The 24,483-nt window shown below is 33.1% G+C and overlaps 1 protein-coding gene across 3 annotated transcripts in view; it reads left to right on the top strand.

Annotated features, from left to right (window-relative positions):
- Positions 1–17,436, top strand: part of PGR (progesterone receptor) — a 108,101-nt gene extending 90,665 nt beyond the window's left edge. For all 3 annotated transcript variants that reach the window (XM_077867601.1, XM_077867602.1, XM_077867603.1), the window contains 4 exons: positions 765–909; positions 2,373–2,503; positions 10,791–10,948; positions 13,697–17,436. In XM_077867601.1, the coding sequence (XP_077723727.1) occupies positions 765–909; positions 2,373–2,503; positions 10,791–10,948; positions 13,697–13,852 (590 nt within the window). In that variant the 3' untranslated portion in view covers positions 13,853–17,436. The remainder of the gene's footprint in view (positions 1–764; positions 910–2,372; positions 2,504–10,790; positions 10,949–13,696) is intronic.
- The last annotated feature ends 7,047 nt before the right edge of the window (positions 17,437–24,483 follow it).

Below are 24,483 nucleotides of genomic sequence, written 5' to 3'. Positions count from 1 at the left end.
TTGAAAACAGTGGTTTTATAAAACAAAATCAGCTTATTTTTAAATCCCAAAGATTTAAGATTCTTCAACAATCTGAATACACTCTGCTTGAGGGTGATCTCCTCAGGAGTTATTCCTGACCTGCCTCCCAATTCCTGATGTATTCCCTGTTAACTTTCTGTATCACTGAATTTATGTGCTTGTCTTTCCTCTTGGCTTGTGAGTATCTTTTAAGGGCAAAGTTTCAGTCTTTCATCCTCTTAACCATTTTAACACAGTGCCTAGCGCACAAGTGAGTCTCAATAGATGAATGTTGTATGTGTCACTGATGGACGATGGTCAATTAGTGAATTCTCAGAAATGCTAAATAACAGTGACCAGTTTTATTTTATTATTTCTTAAAAGATTTTATTCATTGATAAAATGAATAGAGAGAGCACAAACGGGGAACAGCAGGCAGAGGCAGAGGGTAAGGGAGAAGCAGGCCTCTCAATGCAGGGTTTGATCCCAGGACCCTGGGATCATGACCTGTGCCCAAGGCAGATGCTTTACTGACTGGGCCACCCAGGTGCCCCCAAAGTGATTAATTTTAATTACTTCAAAGTTGTTCCTTTTTAATTTCTCAGGCACTACTATGTATTAATATTTCCTTATTTGTCGTATAAAATACATTGAAATTGAAAACAGTATATTACCTTACTTACATCTATTTTCAAATTTCTATGTATTTTCAACATTTTAGCACAAGTGATTTTGGAGATCATTTTATTTAATTTGTTTTGTAGGTTTTCGAAATTTACACATTGATGACCAAATAACTCTCATCCAGTATTCTTGGATGAGCTTAATGGTGTTTGGACTAGGATGGAGATCTTACAAACATGTCAGTGGGCAGATGCTATATTTTGCACCTGATCTAATACTAAATGAGTAAGTAGTAACTTGATTTTTTATTGTATTATCACATAAATGTATATGTAGGATAATCTTGAAAATTACATTCCAATAGAGGTTTATACATCTATAATAATAGAATAGATAGAATTTTCCTGTAAGGTTTACCAGAATTATCTCAGGATATAGCTTGATATAACAAAATAAATAAAATTGTATCATTATATCAGTAATTTGATATTTGGAGATTGCCCCTTTTGTTTCAATATATAGTAGTCATCTCAGATCCATTTTTTTAAACTTTAAAAATGTATCAAGAAATATACTTAAATATACTCAAAATGAAATATTTAGTTTACCAAATTAAAATTTTATACCTTGGTACTAATGAAGATAATGATGAAAATTAGAAGTATTTTTGGTTGAAAGTATCGACTTACCTTCAATGAGTAAAGATATTATCTTTCCTCCTAGAGGAAATATCAGACTGGTAAGTTATTTTAAAGATTGAAAGATAAATATTTCAATTTTATTGGCTATATTTAAATTACTATAACTAATTTTCTACATACAACCTTAAACTGAATAAGAATTTTTTCATGGAAATATTTATGCTATTCAAATGATGAATGCTGACTCAGAATTAATGACATATTAAGTTACTTTTGTCTTTATAGTTAACAAGTAATTTTCATATATTTTATTCCATTTAATCCCTTGAAACAGGGAAGGAATCAGTGTCCTTCATTTTACAGGTCAGGAAACAGGCTCAGAGAAATTACATGTCCTGCCAAAGAATATGAGTGAGAGTCAGGATTAATTTTAGCTCTTCTGAGTCAAAATCTAGTTTTCTTTTTACTAGCTGCATGTGACTAATGTGGGTATTGTAGAACAGCACATGGTTGAGAAAATACCTTTAAAAAAATTTCCTCAATCTTCACAATTAGTGTTCAACCTTGTCAATTATTTAATCCTTTGTAATGTTCTCTTTTCTTTGTCACCATACATTTCCCCTAGAATAGTTCTTAGTGTAACTTCTACCCTGAATACACTGAACTACTCTATGTTCTTCAGTTCCTGTGAATTGAATCCATTCTCCCTTTGGATTAGACACAAAAAAATATGTACTTTTTTTTTTTTTAAATATGTACTTTTTAACAGAAAAAAATAATCAATAAATTTATGATTCCCTGGGTGTTCCTCAGCTCCACATTCTCAACTCCTTAAGTTTTTAAAATATAATAATAAAAGTGAGAATATTAATTTTGGTCAATATGTATTTAATTGATTTCCTAACTTTAAAATTTCTTACCCTCAAAAATTCAGTATTGTGAATAGAATAAACTAATAAAAGTTTATTTTGATTACAAAAAGACATTTTCTGTAATATGTAAGTTACCATATTTCATTTTCTCTGATAAATTACACAAACTCGCTAAGACATTGTGTGTTTCTTTTTTCCTGTTGCTCTTTCCTTTGTGTGTTGTGTATGATACAAGACAGAGGATGAAGGAATCATCATTCTATTCATTATGCCTCACCATGTGGCAGATCCCACAGGAGTTTGTCAAGCTTCAAGTTAGCCAGGAAGAGTTCCTGTGTATGAAAGTATTGCTACTTCTTAATACAAGTGAGTACAAGCAACTTTTACAAGACATTTACTTTCTTAATTTTTAATTCATTGGAAAAGTCTCAAATGATAATATTGAAGTTTTGGAATATAGGTAAGGTCTGGAGCTGATGACCAAGAAAGAGTTCTTGAGAAGTTTTTGGTGCAAAATGGTGGTTTTATTAAAGCCCGAGGACAGGACCCGTGGGCAGGAAGAGCTACTGCCTGGGCCTGTGAGGGGTGACTGATTATATACCTGGGAGTTTGGAGGGGTCTGGGGATAGCACAAAATTAGAGATAAGGAATTTTGGAAGCAAGGTTTCCAGGACCTTGAGGGGCCTGGCTATTGTTGGGAAAAGGTCACTTGTTACCCTCTAATAACACCTGAATCATGAGACCCTTCAGAAGTCTGTTGGTGGGCCATGTACTTGGAAGATGATTGCCAACATATATCTTGGGGGATAGAGATAAAGGGAAATTTCTAAAGGAATTTTTATATGTTAAAGTAGACTTACAGGCTCCTGGGGGTCAGGCTAAGATTGCCTTTTGCCCTTAGCAAATATGGACATCAAGGCAGTTGGGTCCGTAGAGGAATGTCCTCTGCCAGTTTCAGGGACTTGTCAATGTGCTGCCCTGGGCTTGTGCTTTGTTCTCAGCTAGTCCTCTGTTCCCCCATCAATATGGTCAGATGATTATACATGAGGTATGAATCTTAGATTGTGGCTGCAAAGGAGAAACACCTAATACACTGTCACAGACATTGATAAAATTACCTTATATTTTTCAAGTTTTATATGATAGCAAAATAGCCCACCAGTTCAGCCAATTCTATTTTTCAGATAAAACATGATTAAGTTACTTTTTCACATTCACCTAATTTGGTATTATGAGCCAGTTAATACTGCATAAAGATAAATTATCTTCCTTCTCCTCCCACTCCACAAAGCGCTTACTGTATAATATACACAATTTTATTTGGAACTACTCTTTTTATATCAGAATAGGCAGTTATAACAAGTACCTTCAAAGATTAGAGGCATAATACAATAGCAGTTTATTTGTCACTCATATTCACAGTCCATTGAGTTAGCAAGAAAACCCATGTTCCTTCCGTATAGAACCTCCACCCATTCATAGCAGCTTGAAGTACCTGTTGGATCTAAGTAGAAGATAAGCAATAAGTGAGAAAAGATTTGGAAGTGAGGCCTGGCAGTGTCATATGTCACTTCTACCCACAGTCTTTGACCCATATTAATTGTAAGACAGTCTGGGAAATGCACTGTAGCTCTATACCCAGGAGAAACATGAAACATAGCATTGGTCACCAGAAGGACAGGTAGATATCCATTTCATTCTTTCTCATACACAAGGAACACACACACCTTTGCCTCAGTGGATACTCAAGAGTTTGGGTTGGAAAATTTTTAAAAACTGCTTTTACTTTTCACCTTTTTCTGTGCCCTATCCATGCACAGATAGGCTCAGCCTTTGAATATCTGAATTGATCCTTCTTTCACTCAGTGCTTTGAAAGAGAATGTTAGGGAGCTAAGGTGAGCCAAGGGTCCTTCTTGGTAGTATCTTTTCAGGGACTTCTTCCAAGTAGCACAAATCTCAAATAGTGGAGGGGTGGGTCAGGAAAAAAGGCAAAAAACCTAAATTCTTTAAAAGGAAGTTTTCCTCATGAAATCTGTATAAAGACAAGGACCAGTATAGGATCTAGGGATCCATAGCCCTATCCTCTTACCTTGGAGCAGAGACTCTCAAGCCTAATTTGATAAAAGAGCATAAAGTAGACTAAAGTATTGATATGGAACTAGCCAAGAAAGTCAACTAGAATAAACTTTATATGACAGTTGTTAAGTCCTGTCCTTTTCTTGGCAGTAATGAATCCTATAGCAGTTATGTTATAGATAATCCTAAATTCCTCAGACTAGTAGATATAATTAACATAATTATATATTTAGAGATAGGTTACATTATGCAGAAGGGCCATACAACCCCAAAATCTCAGTAGCTTAACAAAAAAAAATAAGTATGTATTTTCCCCACTATATGTCCAATGCAGATCAACAGGGAGGCTCTGCTCATTGCCATCACTCAGGTACTCAGGCACATGGAAGCTATATCTTGATATACACTTCTCACTAGAGCATTGGTAAGGAAGGAAGTGACATATATATATATTTTCTAGTCACATACTATAGAAAACAAAATTCTTAGCCACGTGCAGCCTCAAGAAAAGGGAAAAACAGCAATATTTAGTGAATAGTACTAATGATTTCTGCAAATTCTAATAAAAATCCTAATGGGATTTTTGAGGAGAGACTTAGCAAAGCTTTAAGGAATTCATCTTTAAATCTCAAAAAATAAGTAGATAAGCATTACAAAAATTTTCAGGTGAAGAAGGAAATTAGAAATGTGCCTAATTAATACACTGTAACAGGAATAGATACACTAAATTGTTAGTCAAGTCAGACTAGCATATATTAATATGCTGTTGGAAACACTGTAAGTCAATGAGTATGGAGCAAATTAATATTGTTAGGAAAAATAAATTTTACATTGGGGAAAACTTAGTTTGGATATTTAGCTCAAATTATGTCTTAAAATAAATACCAGATAATTAAGTTAAATGTACAGTCTTAAAATGTTAAAAACACTTGAAAAGGAATATAAATGATTTTGAGATTACAAATAAGGAATACCTTTTTAAAAATAAATGCAATTGGAAAGTTGGTAAAGGAGAAGTTCAATGATTTGATACATAAGTATCAACCTCCAATTTGCCATTAAAAATTAAAATAAAGATCTTCAGGAAAATATGGCAAGTTGAACACACCATTGCTCCCTCTCAAACTACTTTAAATATTACTAAAGGGATTTTTTTTTTAAGAAATAAAAGAGAATGAACTGGGTGGTGGGCACTGAGGTGGGCACTTGACGGGATGAGCACTGGGTGTTATTCTGTATGTTGGCAAATTGAACACCAATAAAAAATAAATTTATTATTAAAAAAAGAAATAAAAGAGAATGAGAGGAATGAATAAGAATAAAATTCTGCAAGCCAGTGAGCAGAGCCAATTTAGCATAACTAAGAAGGTTGAATTTTAAGCCACAAGAAAAGCCAAGAAGTACCTTGATTTGCAATGCCAAATCTCTGGCATGTTTCTCAGTTGGTGACAACAATGATTTTTTTTTCTTTTTTTTTTTTTTTTTTTGTATATTTTTTTACTGGAGTTTGATTTGCCAACATATAGTATAACACCCAGTGCTCATCCCATCAAGTGCCCCCCTCAGTGCCCATCACCCAATCACCCCATCCCCCCGCCCACCTCCCCTTCCACTACACCTTGTTCGTTTCCCAGAGTTAGGAGTCTCTCATGGACAATGATTTTTTGAGATGAGAGTGAAGGTAGAGTTAACACAAAGTTCTTTTAAAAGTCTGTATCCAGAAATCACCCAACCATAAAATTGTCCCTCTCCAATTCAGAGAGCTTAGGTTTAGTTCCTGAAGAGGATATAACAGAGAGTAGTTGGATATAACAGGATATAACAGAGGTGAACTGTAGGCACTGTTGAGGATGAGGGGTCCTATGATGACAACAGATTAATAATGTGCCAACTGTTGAGACACCATCTTCCAGCATACTTACCTCACCCTCTCTATCAAAACATTGTCATCCAGATTTATATCCTCTAGACAGGAGACTGAAAGATTATTCTCTGCAAAATCTCTTTTCCAGAAAGAAAAGAAACTAATATGTTAAATAGCAGATGTTTCTCTTTGAAATAGCTCAGCCAGATTGCCCTGTACTAAAGCTTATAGTCAAGCACTACCCATTGAAACAGGACTGTGAATCAGCCTTATAGCTTTCCACTCTTGAATATAAATAACCAAGGCATCTGAGAGAATCCTTTGACATCAAAGACAATGAAATCAGAAAGAAAACAAAGTTGGAAGAAACAGATGATGTAGGAAGATGAAAACCTCAAAAAATTAAAAAGCTATCCCCTCTGTAGAAATATGAGAACATTTTGCACCCAAGGAACAAGTACTGAATACTGTGAGAAAGGAATAACACATTAAAAGCAAAGAGCTCTTAGATACTGAAAATTGAAAAGCAGAGTTTATATATATATGTGTGTGTGTGTATATATATCTATATATACCTATATACAGAATAAAGCAAAAAAAAAGAATAAAGCAGAATTTAAGTCAGTACAGGCATTGGTAGACAAAGAAAACTTCTCAAAAGTAGAACTAAAAACCAAAAAACGTAGAAAATCTGAATCAAGGAGGCCCAACACCCAAATAGTTGGAGCACTCTCCTATGTATATAGGAAAAGAAATCATCAAGGAAACAATTAGTGTTTTAACAAAAAGTGTTTGGAAAACTTCATTAAAAAAATGAAGTTGGACTCTTATTAACTTAAAATAGATCAAAGGCCTAAATCTAAGAGCTGAAATTATAAAACAAACAAAACAAAAAAGCTTTATGATGTTGAATTTGGCAATGATATGACAATTTGTCTTGGATATGACACATAAAACTCAGGCAATAAAAGAAAAAAAGGAATTTCATCAAATTTAAAACTTTAGTGCATCAGAGGTCATGATCAACAAAATAAATTTCAACCCACTGAATGGGAGAAAAAAATTTGAAAATCATGTATCTGATAAAGAAAAGGAATAATAATATCCAGAATATATAAAGAACAATTTATTTAACAATTTAAACATTTTTTTAAATTGACAAGGGCCTGAATAGACAGTTCTCCAAAGAAGGTATACAAATAGACTATTAAACACATGAAAAGATGCTCAACAAATTATTAGGGAAATACAAATCAAAACCACAGTGAGATACCACTTCTTACACCCATTAAGATGATTATTTACTCTCAGTAAAACAAAAAGTTGTACTAGAAATCATAATGTATACTATGTGTGACTTGACTGTGATAGCATTTTACATAACAAGATAATAAATACCGAATACTAATTTAACCAATATTATGAAAATATTAGGAAGATGAGGATTAGGAAGGGGTGTGTGTGCACTTGTGCACTACTGGTGTGGAGGTGATGGTAAATCTGAAAGATGGAAATAGAGCTACAGTCTCATTTTCCACACTAGAAAATCACAAGTGAAAAAAAAAAAAAAGAAAAGAAAATCACAAGTGAAAAATAAAAAAATCAAGAATCAGGACTACAATGTTGCTGTTTAATTCTGGGAAGGAGGGACGCCTGGGTGGCTCAGCAGTTAAGCATCTGCCTTCGGCTCAGGGCGTGATCCTGGGATCTTGGAGCAAGTCCCAGCATTGGTCTCCCTGCACGGAGCCTGCTTCTCCGCCCTCTTCCTGTGTCTCTGCCTCTCTCTTGATGTCTCTCATGAATAAATAAATAAAATCTTTAAAAAATAATGATAATTCTGTAGAAGGAAAAATTAAAATAAATAGATGAAAAAGTTGGAAGTGTTTACTTCTGGATCATGAGAAAAGTTGAGTTGCCTGGGCACTACTAGTTTTTTTGCCCTAAAAAGGTTGCAAAATTGTAACAAAGTATCTAAAAATTAAACAACAAACTTAGAAAAAAATTTGAAATATACCCTATAGATAACTGAGTACTAAATAGAAAAAAAAATGTAAGTCATTAATACACTTAAAATTGTTCAGCCTCACTAATAATTTGAGAAATGAAAATGAGATATTTTAATTTTCTGTGTGAAAAGCAAAGATTACCTAAAATGTAAATACTCAGTAGTTACCACAAAACAGTTAAATAGTAAGAAGTTTAGGAATGTATAAGAGTGGGCACCCCCGGTGGTGCAGTGGTTTAGCGCTGCCTGCAGCCGGGGGTCTGATCCTGGAGACCCAGGATCGAGTCCTGCATCAGGATCCCTGCATGGAGCCTGCTTCTCCCTCTGCCTGTGTCTCTGCCTCTCAGTCTCTTTCTCTCTCTGATTAAATAAATTAAAAAAAAAAACTTATTAAAAAAAAAGGAATGTATAAGAGTTAAGAAAGTTAATATCTTTTATTGCAATAATTGCACTTCTAAGGTATATACACTTTTAAAAAATCAAAAAATATATTCATAATAAATATTGTTTAGATTTAATAAAGTATTTCAAATAACAAATAAGACAAATAAGTTGTATTCTTACAATTTTGTGAAGTGAAACTAAATGTGAGAATTAAAACATTTATTTTTAAAGCATTTAAAGAGATATAATAAGTAAATGTTCTCAATATAATGTTGGGAAATATCCCAAAGTATTGGATGGTAGGATCTGGTGACTTATAATTTTTTATGTATTTTCTATGCTTTCTAAAATTTTTCCAATGAATATATGCTATTTTTAAGTTAGCTCAGTCAAAAGATAAAGATCCTTGTTTTTTTTAAAAGTATTCTTATCTAAAATAGCATCTGACTAACTGCCCATGACTCACCATCTCCCAATTTGCCACTAAGATATTTGCAAGAAGTCCTAAAACTCACTTGTGGAATCAAGAAGAACTGAGAGAAAATTCTCCAATCATATATTACTGGATGTAGTAATTAAGGAAAAATGAATTAAGGAGCTCAAAGCAAATAGAAATATTTAGGAGAGCTGTTTCAGATGTATATACAGCAGTAAAATTTACAACCAAGTAAAAATCACATGTTGCCAAAATTACCCTTGAAAGACTTTTTTATATTTATTATATGAGCCCTTAAAAACTCAAAAGCAAAGAATTTCTTTTTGTAAATCTGTGGCCTTATTTTTTTTCTAAGGGGAGTGGAAGCCAAGGTCTGATTGGAGAACAAGGAATAAAAGTTTTTACAAAAGGATTTTTTTCTCTCCCTTTGCTAGGCATATACAGTTGATTTTGCTTAAATTAAATGTACTTTTCTATAGAAATATTGCTAAGGGTCAAGATCATAAATGTTTAGTTATATAAATCCAAGAGACTATGTAATTTTTTCTTTCAGCAGTCTAGAATAGCTGCAGGAAAAGGCAGCTGCTTCATTTAAGTTTGAAGGTTTGTTTGTAAGATAAATGCAACCAAAGAAAATGAAACAAGGAAATTGGGAGTTCTGGTGATACGTTGCTGAAGAAATCAACAGAGCATCTCAAACAAGTGATAACAGAAGGACCTAAAATATTAAGAAAAAAGATTGTAGGTAAAATTGACAACACAGTAAAAATAAGAGAAGCAGTAAGAATAGGAAGTTGTGCCTAAAATTTGGCTATCAGAATTAAAGATTACAGAGGTAAATACCTGAATTAGCAGTTAACATCAGATGGGAATAAGAGGGCAACCTGGGTGGCTCAGCGGTTTAGCGCCCTCTTCAGCCCAGCACCTGATCCTGGAGACCTGTGATCGAGTCCCACTCAGGCTCCCTGCAATGTACCCTGCTTCTTCCCCTGCCTGTGTCTCTACCTTTCTCTCTCTCTGTCTCTCATGAGTAAATAATAAACAAACAAACAAACAAATAAATAAATAACAAATGGGAATAAGAAGCATTCCCTTAATGCTTATTTTAATAATAAGCAACAAAATAGGAATATGTGCCATTGTTATTATTTAATATTGTTCTGGAAGTCCTACTAAACAGTGCACTGAATCGTGAAGCAGAAATGAGAGCTACAACTATACAACTATTGGAAAGGGGGAAACGAATATATTTTTAATATAGTACTGTATACCAAAAAAAAGATAATCAAAACTATTTGAATTGAAAATAGAAATTAAAATAAATAAGTAAAAATAGAGTATAATGAAGTGGTGGTGTATAAGAGAAGTATTGAAATATCAATAGCTTTCTTTCATATCAGCAGGAAGGAGTTAGGATATTTAATGAAGCAATGCTAAAATCACAACAAAAATGGTAAGTTATCCATGAATAATCTCAATGACAAATACTTCAGATTTATATGAAGACAAACTTGACAGAGCGATCCAAGTATTTGTTCAAATACTTTTTCTTTAAAAAAGACCCACCGTGCATATAATTATAAACTAAATTCATTCCTGAGACAGGAATATAGAATGACGGATGCTCTTTTGAGTAAGTGCTAAGTTAGATGAATAATCCATTGATACAAATCTAAACTAGGTGAGCTAAAATGCCCTTTATTTAATTGTTCTTATATTCTTCAAGAGAAGTATAAGTTTATGTGTCCTAAAACTATCAATAACACTGTTTCAACATGTTCATATTAGAGTTGCATATCAAATTTTACACAGCTCAGAAATTTTTATTACGAACTGCTGCTGTTAATTTTTTAAGCATAACTGCCACTTGTAGTTATATTCTTACAGTTCCTTTGGAAGGACTAAGAAGTCAAAACCAGTTTGAAGAGATGAGATCAAGCTACATTAGAGAGCTCATCAAAGCAATTGGCTTGAGGCAAAAAGGAGTTGTCTCTAGCTCACAGCGTTTCTACCAACTCACAAAACTTCTTGATAACTTGCATGATGTAAGTATTTTGTGTTCTAGGATATCAGTGTTTATCTTCTGAATTTCTATAATCTTTTAAATGTTAATCTACATTTTACTTTAGTTTCTTCGAACTCATATTTGTACTATATTTTAAAAAAACAGTATTTGCATCACACTGCTCAGAACTTATATTGTGCTTTTTTCACTTTCAATGTATATCACCCAAATATCCTTTTACTAGTATTTGTATAACTTGAGAGTAATTTAATTGTATAGGAATTGTGATACATTTTCCTGAATATGCTCTAAAATATTTTGCCTATTAGAAAACATTTTATATACAGGAAACAAAGCACAAAGGTATAGATGTGGAAAATAAGACTCTCATATCATTTTGGATGGAATTACAAGTTAATAACAGTGCTAATAATAATGGACAATATAGTAATCTACTCACTGGGTCAAATTTGAGACCTTATTTCTGAAAATGAACAGATAGCCAAGGATTATTAGCCATATAGGTAAAGCCTGTATAATGAAAGCCAGAAATCAAATACACAGAAAAAAAGTAATGAAGGAAAAAGCATCAGAACAGAGAACAGAAAAAAGATTAAAAAAAAAAAAGATATTCAGAGAACTAAAAATGATATTGCATCCATGAGACAAAAATAGAAAACATTTGGAAGGAACATTTAGAAAGCAAATACTTTTGGATAATTAAATATAGAGAAACAAAAATTTAAAATTTAACAGAAGGGCTAATATTTAAGTATCAGAAAAACTCAGAAGAAATAACAAAAAAGATAAATGAAAAATTAGAAGAGACAACAAATTTAGGGGATTAATCTAAGGAGGTTCATTCTCCAATAAAAGGAATTTCTAAAAGAACAGAGAAAATCAAGGTGAAGAAATTACATAATAAATCTTAAAATAAAAATTAGTAGACCAGAGGGCTTTGAATTTTCTGATTGTAAAAGTCCAGTGCACAGGTACAAAACAATTGAACAAAGGCACACTATTTTAGGAATTTTAAAATACCAGAAATAAAAAGACTATCCTAAAATAGAGTAAGGAGAAAAGAAACAACTCACATAAAAATTATCAGGATTCAAAATGATGGACTTCTGAACAGCAATTCTGGAACCCAGAAAACAGTGGAGCAATGGCTTCAGAATTTTGAAGGAAAGGAAAATCTTCAAAGAATTTTATACCTAGCCAAGTCATCAAACAAATATGATGGTATCTTAAAAAGGATTTTCAGACATGCAAGGTCTCAGAGAGCCTACCTCAAATACCATCTTCTCATGGACGTCTACAGAATGTTTTAATGATAAAACACTGAAATAAGACAATAAAGTAGAAGATCCAACCCAGGAGAGATACAAAAGGATATTCTAGCACATTAACTGTGCTAAGCAATTATTAGTCTAGATTGGAGCAGTAATGCACAGGGTTTCAGAATACTAGTACCAGGGAAAAAAAAGATGGAACTAGGAAGTACCAGTATGTCTGAACATGCTCAGATGAGTTTTTAAAATTGTGTCAAAGAATTAGACTATGGCTTTGTGATAAATATAAAGGAAACAAAGCAAACAGAAACACAAAATGATTAGCTCTAGCAAAATAAAAATAAGTCATATATGAAAGGAACTGTAATCCAGCAGGAACAATAAAAATTTTTATAATATAATTACTGGATATTGATTTAGTAAAAAATTGAGATAAAGCTATATAGAGAATGAGGAGAAGAAAACTTGTACATAATTGGGAGCGGTATCTAGTATAGGAGAGCTGAAACCTCATGTTCCATAATAGAAACTAAATCAATAATATCAAATTTGAAAAACAAAATTTGTTAGAAATACAGAGATAAATACTTAAAGATATGGGCTAAAGAAGTTGAAAATGGTTGCATCTGGGGAACTGGAATAAGAATGGGAAGAACTCTATGAGAAAACTGCTGGATTTCATTGTTACTGTTGGGTTCTATTTGACTTTTAAAATTACTTACATTAAAAATAAATAAATAAAATAAAATAAAATTACATTAATTATTTGACAAAAATTAAAATGAAATATGTTAGGTTGTTTGTATTGACAGAGGAAGAGTCAATATATTGTTATGTAAAAAAGCCACCCTGTGGCGCAGCAGTTTAGCGCCTGCCTTTGGCCCAGGGCACGATCCTGGAGACCCGGGATCAAATCCCACGTTGGGCTCCCGGTGCTTGGAGCCTGCTTCTCCCTCTGCCTATGTCTCTGTCTCTCTCTCTCTCTTTCTCTCTCTCTCTCTGTGACTACCATAAATAAATAAAAATTTTAAAAAAATAAAAATTAAAAAAAAAAATTTAAAAAAAATAAATAAATTTAAAAAAAAGCCACCCTGTTAACAAATAGACTTTATTAAATAATTGCATTTTATATATATATATATATATATATATATATATATATATATATATATCATTGTGTATACTGTGTATATACCTGGGTATGTTTGCATACATGTATGAAAAGAAAAAAGAACTCAAAAGAAAGACACCAAAATGTTCATATCAGTTATCCTGTGGGATTATGAATGACTTTCATTTCTTTAAATCTTTCTGTGCTATCGGAATGTTTCATTGTATGTAATATTTTACATGTTATTTTAGAAAGTGAAGAGAGTTATTTTGGAAAGAAAACAACTTTATGAGTATTTATATTGTTAGAAAAATAAGTTGTCATGTTTTATTATATGAATGTATTAATTTTTTACATGTTTCTTATCCATTTGTAAAACTAACAGCTTGTCAAACAGCTTCATCTGTACTGCTTGAATACATTTATCCAGTCCCGGGCACTGAGTGTTGAGTTTCCAGAAATGATGTCTGAAGTTATTGCTGCACAGTTACCCAAGATCTTGGCAGGGATGGTGAAACCTCTGCTCTTTCATAAAAAGTGAATGCCATTTTTATCTTTAACAATTAAATTTTGTGGTATGTCTGTTTCTCTTTTGGTCAGGATTGTGAGGTCTTGGGATTTTACAATTTTCTTCTCAAAGCCTTACATTTATAACATATCACATTGTGTTAATTTCAGAAAAAAATGTGAAGTTTTGTTTTCTGTATAATGCATAATTAGAATTTTAAGGTGTTTCTGTGTGCCCATATATTCTTCAACAGTTCACAAGATTAAAAAAGTACTAAAATTGTTTGCCAAAGTAAACTTAGTCTTTTCCATGCTATTTCATATCATTTAAGTGAAGATTTTTAACTTTTGCATCTAACCAATCTTCTACTCTAGAGGAAAAAAAATCTTATATGTAAAAATAAAAAGTTATTTTATGTTCCTCCTAGGTAGTTCCCTTTGTCTTCTTGAGTTTATTTACAAAAATGAGTCTTTAAAATGGTATGCAAAATTTTCTCTACATGAGCGTATATAAATTTTTGTGAAGAGAAAATTCATAACCTTAGGTTTTCTAAAGGGTTTTTAATGAAAAAAATAGAAAGAGAGTTTAAAATTTCTGAAATAGACTAAGGGTGTGATATTAGGAAAAACAGCTCATATATTGACTGTTGCCCAAATTGGAAATCTCTAAGAGAGTTATTAAGGAGAGCCATATTATTATGACAACAGTATTAGGGGTTTTGTAGTTTTTTAGTAACCTTTTTGGGGACTTGTCTTTTAATAAAATATTGTGAATCGAAATAGCAGTCCAGAAGCATCTGTGGCCTAATGCCACACCTTTCCATCTGGCGCAAGTGGAAAATCACTTAACCTTACTGATTTTTTATTTCCTTACCTTTACCACTGCAAATGTTCCTTTTGGTCAGAGCTCCTTACTCCCTTCTTAATCAAAAAAGAAAGGAAGGGAAGGATGGAAGGAAAGGGATGGAGGAAGGGAAGAGAAAATAAGAAATACTATTCTCTTTCTTTACTCAGTGGGAGATAACGACAAATCGAAAGTTTTTGAGTGCCTCTGATCCAATTCTAAGAGAGAAATTTCAAGAAATACTAGATACTGTCTTAAAATAATACAGCCAATTACAATAACTAGAAAACACAATTCACACTGTTATATGAACTGAAAATATTACATTAGAAAATGGACAAGAGTTCTTTTCTGAGATGAGTCACTGGAGATCCATTTATTTTTTAAAGATCTATCTATATATCTGTATATGTAAATATAGATAGATGTATTAAAAAATAACAGGAAAAACTAAGTTCATCCATTGATAAAATTCAATTAAAAGTATTGTTCTCTATATAATTTATACCATTTTAGGCATATATTATACATTTATGTCTTTATTGTACATAAATTAATATATATAATATTTTTAACAGCTCAGAGTAACTAGTAGACCAAATTCTTTTTCTAAATTTTTAAAAAATTGGACATTATCTCACAAATAAGACATACCACCTTATGTAAATTAATAGCTGTTAATGAGAAAACCAAAGTAACTGAAAACAATATAGAAAACATTTTTCTGACTTCTCCAATTTCTTAATACACTTTGGAGTACCCATTCCATTCAACTGATAAATCTTCTCTGTTTACCAAGGGACAGTAACATTTCTGAATGAATACTAATATAACCCCCAATAAAGATAAAGTGGTTTCATCTGATAAAAAAAATGGCATGACAGAGTTACCATAACTGTTTCTTACCAGTAAATTCTCCATTTACAAAAAGAATGATGTATAGTGTATCTATAAATAGTGAATTCACATAAGGGACTTGAAACGGGGATTAAAATAAGCTCTATCCAATGCTCTTGGCTTAGGTCCATTAGAGCTAGGTGGCAAATATAATAAATCATATCCAAATTTTATAACATTTTGTTATAACATTCAGTTAGAGTTTAAACCACGTATTCCAAATAGTTTCAACATTAATATAAAATAGTCTCTTCCTTGGTATGTCTGACTACCTGTCTTTTTCTGTGAATACAATACCATAGACCACTGCTATTCAGTTATCTTTATACACATACAGACTCCTTCTCTTGCCACTCTCCAATCTGAAGTTAACTTCCTAAAAAGGATCTAATTTTACCATTTCTTCACTTTAAAATGTTCATTGACTTCCAGTCCCCTGTTATAGTGATTCTCAGCTATAGCTGCACATTAGCATCTCCAAAGTGAGCTTTTTAAAAATACGTTTACCTGGGCTCCATCCTCAGTGATTTTATTTTAATTGCTCCACTCTTATTATTGCAGGAACACAGTAGTTACTCTGAAATGGTGTTCAAGCGTCAATTTCTATAACCTCACTCTCTCTCTATCCTCCACTATCTTAAATTTAGCTTATGTTCCTGCCACACAAATCTTTTTTCCATCAGTTTTCTGCCTGAATTTTCCTCCTTTGAAACCAATCACATCCATATCTCAATCTTCAAGATTCAGCCAAGCCATTATTTTTGGAATGCTCTTTTCTGCATGTTCCAGATAGTGACTTGCTTCCTCCTAAGGTTCACCCGGTATTTTGTGCATATCTGAAATATAATAGTGTCTTGTTCTACAATTTTGACTGTATTAGGAGCCTGGGAGCCAGTTTGAGGTAGGACAGACACATTTTTCTTAACTGGAAATCGTATGGCATGTTCTCATTTTTGGTATCACCATGGATCTGTATCATTCTTCTATTACATCATTGCATCTCTGAATGCCTAACTTTATGATTTTCTCTTCCCATATTCCTTATCTACATCACTTAATTTCTCTTCATCTCTCTTAAATTTTCTACTTCTTCCTACTTTGTGAGATCTCTGCTCATACTGACTATACCATAGGAGAATAGAAGTACATGTTACATTTATTAAAAATAATTTATGCTCCCAGTTCTAAATTTCAAAACTGAATGGAGTATTATTTCCCTTCCTAAGAAAAATTCATTCCACAAATGCAAGTGTTTCTTATAGCTAAGTATCCCTAATTCAATATACAAGTTTTTTCGCATTTCTGATTCCATTTAACAAATATCAAATACCTGTGAAAGAAAATTACAGTCCAGTAGTAAGTATAAGTCACATGCTTGGTAAATGTAGTAAAATATCAACTTGAAAATAAATATCAAATAACTCCTTAATTTGTATCAGTGATTCATTTGCATTAAATCTGTGTGTAAAATTCAGTATCTTTCTTCCCCACAAATATCATCCCAATAAATACATTGTATTTTATTATTTTTTTATTTTTTAAAGATTCTATCTATTCATTCACGACAGACATAGAGAGAGAGAGGGAGGCAGAGACACAGGCAAAGGGAGAAGCAGGCTCCATGCAGGGAGCCTGATGCGGAACTCCAGGATCCCGCCCTGGGCCAAAGGCAGGCGCCAAAGCGCTGAGCCACCCAGGGATCCCCCAATAAATACATTTTAAATTTCTCCAGTATACAATAGAAGCAGTCTCCCACTGTAGAGATAGTACCTCTCAGAATGGACTATGTAACATAAGTAAATGAATGTAGATGTATTCAAAAAGAGAAAACAAGTGTCATTAGCCTTTCACATTCAATAAAGAACAGTTGATGATAATATTTCATCTGGTTCTTGTTACTTTAAAACGATATTTTGATGACACAAATCCTGCACATATTTAATTTCCAACATATTTTTTTATTTCATTCAACTATGGGGGAACAGAATGTGGCGGCCAAAAGGTTTGGGTTTTGCTGTTATGGTTATTGTTGTTTTGCAACCTCCTAATAATAATGTTTGATACTCTTGATGTTGATCTTGATTTACAATGTAGATGTCTAAATATGAGAATTTAAAATTTTAGGCTAAACATTAAAAAAAGAAAAGAAGCTTTTGAAAAAGAACATAACATCACCAAATGGAAGATATCTAATTTCTAAATCTTTCTTTACAAATTCCTGCATACCAATGTCTCCATTCTTATGCAGTCATCATAACCTTTATCTTCATTTTACAGGTCATGTTCTTTCTGGTAGCTCTAGAGTGAAATTAATCATAAGAAGACAGGTTATATATCAGAAAATACTTGAAGTATTTTTGAGTTATAAATATTTCCTTTAAAAAGGCTTGAGAAAAAAAATAAAAATAAAAAGGCTTGAGAAACCATTTGAGTCTCAATTATACCACTAATATCAGTTGTTATGTAGCAGTTTTTCTGTTTTTATTAAAAACATGTCACTTTTTAATTAGGCAGTACTATTACTTTTCATATTTAATATTAAAATATTACATAGATTATATGCAAATATGACAGGTGATATGTTTTCTGCCAAAACAGTGCCTTTCAAATATCCTTGGCATGTCAACCTGTAACTTCTAAATTATCTATTACAGTGATATTTTTGTAATCCACACTGTAGAAGAGCTGACCCATGCCTATGCCCCTTCTCTGTCATTTACTAATCAAATGAGCTCAAGCAAGTCATTTAACCTCTCTGATTGAACCTGACTTTGCCCAAGTCTTTGCAATTAATAGAAATGAAAACAAAAAGTATACAGGTGGTCAGCAATAGTAACTGCTATTATTATGTTTTCATTAAGTCATAGTCCTGGCTATGATTTTATCAAATTAATCTGGCATATTCTATAGTGAAACAAAGAATCTAGAAAATGTAGTTACTTTATTGCTGTCTCTATGTCCACACAAATATTTGATGAATTTCATTTGAAATTAGAACTAGACATATTCAATTTCTTCATCTGTAAAGATATAATCTTTTGAATTTGAGGCCTATTTTATCAGAAATCTAAAAAGCCTATCACCCTTCCATTATAATATTAAGAATAATGGTACTGATTTTGACATTTTTAAAGTTATCTCTAAAATAGAGAGTTTAACTAGAACAAAGACCCTCTAAAAAAATCTATGCAATGTACTACATGCTCAGACTATTTTTATTGTAATAATTTCTAGATGTTTTACTGTGAATACCTAAGCAATTTATTCTGCACTTATCCTTTACATACTAGATTTCAGGAAGAATATGAATCCTTTTAAATATCTTTATGATCTCCTGGTCATTGTGTATAAGTACTTAAAAGTTGAAAAAAATTTTTTTTCCAATTTAAAGATAATTCATTTTGTATTAAAGAATTCAACAACCCTGTCTCCATTGATATAGTAAAATAGACAAGCAGACAACCCAAGGAAGGGCATAACTTTCTTTTTCTCAAAGTATGCCTTTTAGATAGCCATTAGATGTAGGGAATTTTTTTGACTCTTAAATTTTATAGGAAATACCTAGCCAGATAATCTAGCAAAAGTTTGCCAATTTCTAAATTACTTATTCTCACTAAACTTAGTCACGTGATGATTTTAATGAAAAGAATGATCTCTTAGCCTCTGTGGTTTCACTGTATTTTCCTTACTCAAGGTTTAGTGAAAAGGACATTATCTCTGCCTAGCCTTTGCCATCTATTTAATGTACCATTATTCAATACTCCTTGCTCTTTACCAAATCCAAAAATTGAATGAAAAGCAGTAAATAAATGACTCACCCTGTATTGTGGAAATTAATCCAGCTTGGATAGGTTTACATCCATAATATGAATCCATATATGAACTGGGCCTACATAATTGCATTCAAGTTGGATCATATCCCTTTTTAAGCTCAGGAAAAAGTTCCTACAGACCATCCTTTTCCTGGGGCTGATAGAATCTGTACTTCCAGAGTTGGGCCTGAAATAATAATGGTCTTAAAAATTTGAAAATAAGAGATCAAAAGTAATTTCCTTTAATAATTTTCCCTCCTTGTCATTGGAGAAGATTTAAGAATTTGGGGGTTGAGTGATAAGCAAAAAAGCAGTTCATAATAGCAGTGACTTAATATGTACATTATCTAAATATCCTGCAGCCAAAGAAGAACATAAAGGGATCTGTTCTCCTTGGAATTGATCACATTTCAAGGCAGAACTCTGAGCACATGCCTGGAGGCTGCGCCCAGGCTTGTCCACAGCTCTATGCAGCTGTGCAGTTTGGAAGACTGTTGCAGGACTGCTGGATTAGTCCCAGAATGTCAACCTCATGTTCAATTTACTGGCTTTTGTTGCTTTATGTCATGCTGACCTTACTGTGAAACATGCGTTTGTTTGCTCTCTTTCCACTGATGGAAAAATAGGGAAAGCATTACTTTTAAGCTGCTTGAAAGCTTTAACTGACAAAGCACTTTCAAAGAAATCTGAACTAAGCAGCTAAGAAAGCATATCCATTCCATTTTACTGTTGTTTTTTTTTAAGCATACAACATGCAATTCTTTAAAGAAAATGTATGGTATGACTTCTGAAATGTGACATCAACATCAAGGTCAATATTCAGATAGATATGAGCAAAATATTTAAATGGTATTGTAAATAGTTGTTCAAGCCTATTTTTATAATCTTTTGAAATTTCTCTTAATACATCAAATGCTGATGTATACAATTTAATAAACATAAGTTACTTTAAATGAAGCCCACTTTAATGTTTTTCCCTAGTCAATTATATATAAAATTTAACATCTCTTTTTCTGTGATATTTACTTACCTTTGAGGGTGTTTTTAATGATTTATAGTAGGGAGTGGTTTTTTTTTTTTTTTTTTTTTTTTATTTATGATGGTCACAGAGAGAGAGAGAGGCAGAGACACAGGCAGAGGGAGCCCGACGTGGGATTCGATCCCGGGTCTACCAGGATCGCGCCCTGGGCCAAAGGCAGGCGCCAAACCGCTGCGCCACCCAGGGACCCCGGGAGTGGTTTTAAAATTTTTGCCACTAAAGATACCTTTTATTGCCTACAACCTCTCTATCAAAATATTCCAGTTAAGAAATAGTTGGTTTTATGTTTTATTATTCAAAGCCATATAAATATGAGCTGCTGAGCAGCATAACAATTATGTCATTGATTTGATGCAGTTTTAACTTGGTAAATATAAAATAATGGCAAAATAATCAATGGATACTTATCCTAGCTTTCCTAAACTAGCTTAAGAATGAGAGATTTGACGTGATATACATTATACAAAAATAAATCTTTTGAGGGCTTCAAAATTCATGAGCAAGGCATATATGGAAACTTACTACAAGCATACCATACATATTCTTGTCAAAACAGAGATATGCAGCTCTGCAACATGAAGAAAATAAAACAGTGGTATGTTCTCCATAGGGTAAAAATACTAATCAGATTTATTTAAAGTGGTAAGCCCTGTATTTAATATAACTAAGACTAGAAAGAAATTTTCACATGGCAGTCTTTTAGAACTTACCACTTTTACCAATAAAGTATCTTCTTATGACCTGAATGTTCTGCGCATTGTAACTTTTCTGATATGTGCATATTCATGAGAAAAATCAGAGCAAAGAGTTTTTTTAAGAAGTTTTTCATTGTAATTTGGAAAAAATGGAAAAAAATATAAAATTTTTTACTTTGGAAGGAATAAATATGATGCAAAAGTGAACTGGAGAGTTCCTCTAAATAGTATCTTAAATGTTTTCCTTTATTGAGCAGGCAATCATATTAATCGTAAAAAACATGGGTGATCATGTTAAGGGATAACAATCTAAATGTTAGAGAAACTATCATTCACTATCCAAGCTATAAAACATAAATATACTCATAAACTGGCTTTTTGCTTTTTAAGATCTTCAATTTCTAATGAGGCTACATGGTTTAGAGAAAGAATACTAATCTCTAACTCTGTTTAGTTCTCAATTGGATGTATTAACACTTAGAAAGAACGTGGTGGGAATGGGGGTGGGATGAAAATGAAGGAAGGAAGAGAGAAAGAAATGGAAAAGGCTAGGACCCCTTTCAACTCAAACTAAAGATTTCCTGTTAATAGTTTACATCAACATAAAGTATCCAACTCTAGGTTATTTATGTTAATAGAACAAAAATAGGCCCTGAAACAACATGACTATTAGTACCACCACCAACACCATCACCTGTTTTTTTTTTTTTTTTAAGTTGAAGAGTCTTGCTTTAGGCATCATTTTGTTCTTCAACAACTGGTTATGAAGCATTTATTTTGTGTGTGCCAGTCATTCTGCCAGACTGTGGATAACCAGTGAATACATTAAACAGGTATGAATATCTTCTCTGAGCTTACAGTTGGATGGAGACTAGAAACAGGTAAAGAGTTATAACATTGTATGATAAGTGCAGTATTGAGGAGATAAGGGGAGCTATTGGAGCATCTATTAGAGGCACCAAATTTGATTTAAGAGTGAGCAAAGGTGTCTTGAAAAAAAAGTTCTGAGCCATAATCTAAAAGTGGTTTAAGAATTAGCTGATAGACCTGATGGTGAGAGAGAGTGTGAGGTGGGGCTGATGAGGAGGCTGATGAAGGAAACAGGTCTAGGAATCCGTGGTCTTATACGTGGTATTATGTAGTCTTGATTCTGTTTTAAGCCTAATTCAGGTGGGTAAGAAAACTCACTCTCACCAAAATCTGGAGAGTAGAGTTGGAGATGGCTAATCCTGGAGGCAGATAGAACATTTTTGAGGAAGTTACAGTATTTTGGTGAAAAATGGTCATAAACAAGAGTTTATCATTACCTCTTCCCTAATTTTCCAAATATTTCAAAGAAACATAACTGACAGAACTTGGAAAAGTAGGTGAAATACGCTTTATAAATTGTCAAACACAAGGTCAGATGTCTGTTTACTATGTTGTGCTGAAACTTTCAAATTTTTCATCAAAAACAATAGAAATTAGAAAACTTCGTTTACAAAGTTCCAGAATCCTATCTATCCAAACATCTCTATCCCTCTACTAGGACCCCTACCTTTTCCTGTCTATTGAACCTCAAGATCACCTGGTCTGTGCACAAAGGTAAGACAAAAACAGCTCAAGAATCAGCAAATAGGAAAGGAAACTGAGCTGTGTTAAACTAATAAATAACACATCATTTGTATGGATCCTCCTTTAGATGCCATTATATAGTGTAATTACACAATGGCACCCATAATGAGGGCTTAATTCTCTGTAAGGGGTCTTGATATCTTCATGAAGACTTTTTCATGACTTCTTCAACCAAGTGTGGGGAGTTAAGGAATGAAATCTGGTTTGTGATACAATGTGGAGCAAACCTGGCAGTGAAGAATGTATCCATCTCTTAGTTTGAAAGAGCCTTATTTGGATTTACCTCATTCAATTTCCATCAAGGGCTATTCTTTCTTTTTACTTCCACTAACCAACAGCAGCTAGAAAGAAGAAGCAGCTTATTATGTTAAAACAATGGTGGTGGGAAAGGCATTTTTTTTTCTCTTGGTCCTCAGTAGCCTCACTAGTCCCTTGTCATGCCTGGTCATAGAACCCACTGCTATTACCTTATATTCAAGTCTATGTCTCATAGTCTCATCTGTTCTCTCTTCCCAGTGGGCCCTGTGACTTATCTGACTTGATACCTTCTATTTCTTGCTGGTTCCACATATTCTTCTTAGGCCCAGCTGCTTTCCCCATGTATGCAGTTACCTTGTACCTTCAGAAGAGTCATGGCCCACTACTCTCTGCTCAGCCCCCACCCAGCTGGCCCTATGCCCAATCCAGGCTTCTCTGAGATGCTTGTAGACTTTATAGACATGCACAAAATTCATTTTCTTGGACTTCAACTTTACTTATCTGGATGCTCTTTTCCTTATCCCAACTCCTTCAAAACTAAGACACTGTCATCTTACCTCTTCATTCATCTGAATTACATAAGCCTCTCACTTCCTCTACCTATATATTTGAGGCTTCCCATGGGTCTTCAATGGAGTTCTCTTCCCCTATTTCTAGTAATGTTCCGTTTGAGTCTACCTCTTTAGGATACCTTTGAGATTTAGAAAACCCAATTCTCTTGGGTAGGAAAACCAATTCTCCAGACTTGCTCTGCATTTCAAAGAACAATTGTATTAATCAGAAGCTCAACATTGACTTTTGTAAAGCATTTCTGCTGTAATGATCCTAATTCTTGGAGCAACTTGGCTGCTTCCAACTGACCAGGAAACATATCAGATGCCAAAAAGAAAAAAACATATATTTCAATAAATATATACTTCTGATGTGCTTTGGAAATTCATATGAGATTTTCTGTCGAGAAGGTGAGACTAGACCCTCCATCTGGTTATTCCTAAAAGTTCTGGCACTGGCTGGTGACAAATGCATAGCTGTAATGTGTGTGATGGTGGACTCATAAAAGCAACATCACATACTTATTTTCAATCTAATACTTTAGAATCTACCTGAAATATTTAGCAGACTTCTTTGCACACAGATTTTTATATTTTGTTATGTTGAAATTGATGAAATATTCAGTTATCCATTTTGTTTCTTGTTGGTAAAACTAGTGTAATATTTGGCAAGAGATGCAAGAGAATCATCATTTCCCTCTCTCATGATTCATACCACTTTTAGTTCCATTGTTACTAGTCTATTTTGAGTAAATAGAGTACTAAGTACACACAGTAGACTCATGCTTTTAAGCATATTTAGCTTCTATATACTTCTTGTGTCAGGTTTCACACTGGGGAGGAGGGTATTTCAGAGTACATTGGAAGTTCATCTGAGGTTTTTGCTGAGAAAGTAAGACTCTTCATCTATGTGTGTCTGGTACTGGTACCCAGGCAATGGTCAGGTGATAAATGA

Source organism: Canis aureus, chromosome 23 (genome assembly GCF_053574225.1).
Source record: "Canis aureus isolate CA01 chromosome 23, VMU_Caureus_v.1.0, whole genome shotgun sequence".
Classification (NCBI taxonomy): domain Eukaryota; kingdom Metazoa; phylum Chordata; class Mammalia; order Carnivora; family Canidae; genus Canis; species Canis aureus.
This window is presented reverse-complemented; position numbering and strand designations above follow the sequence as displayed.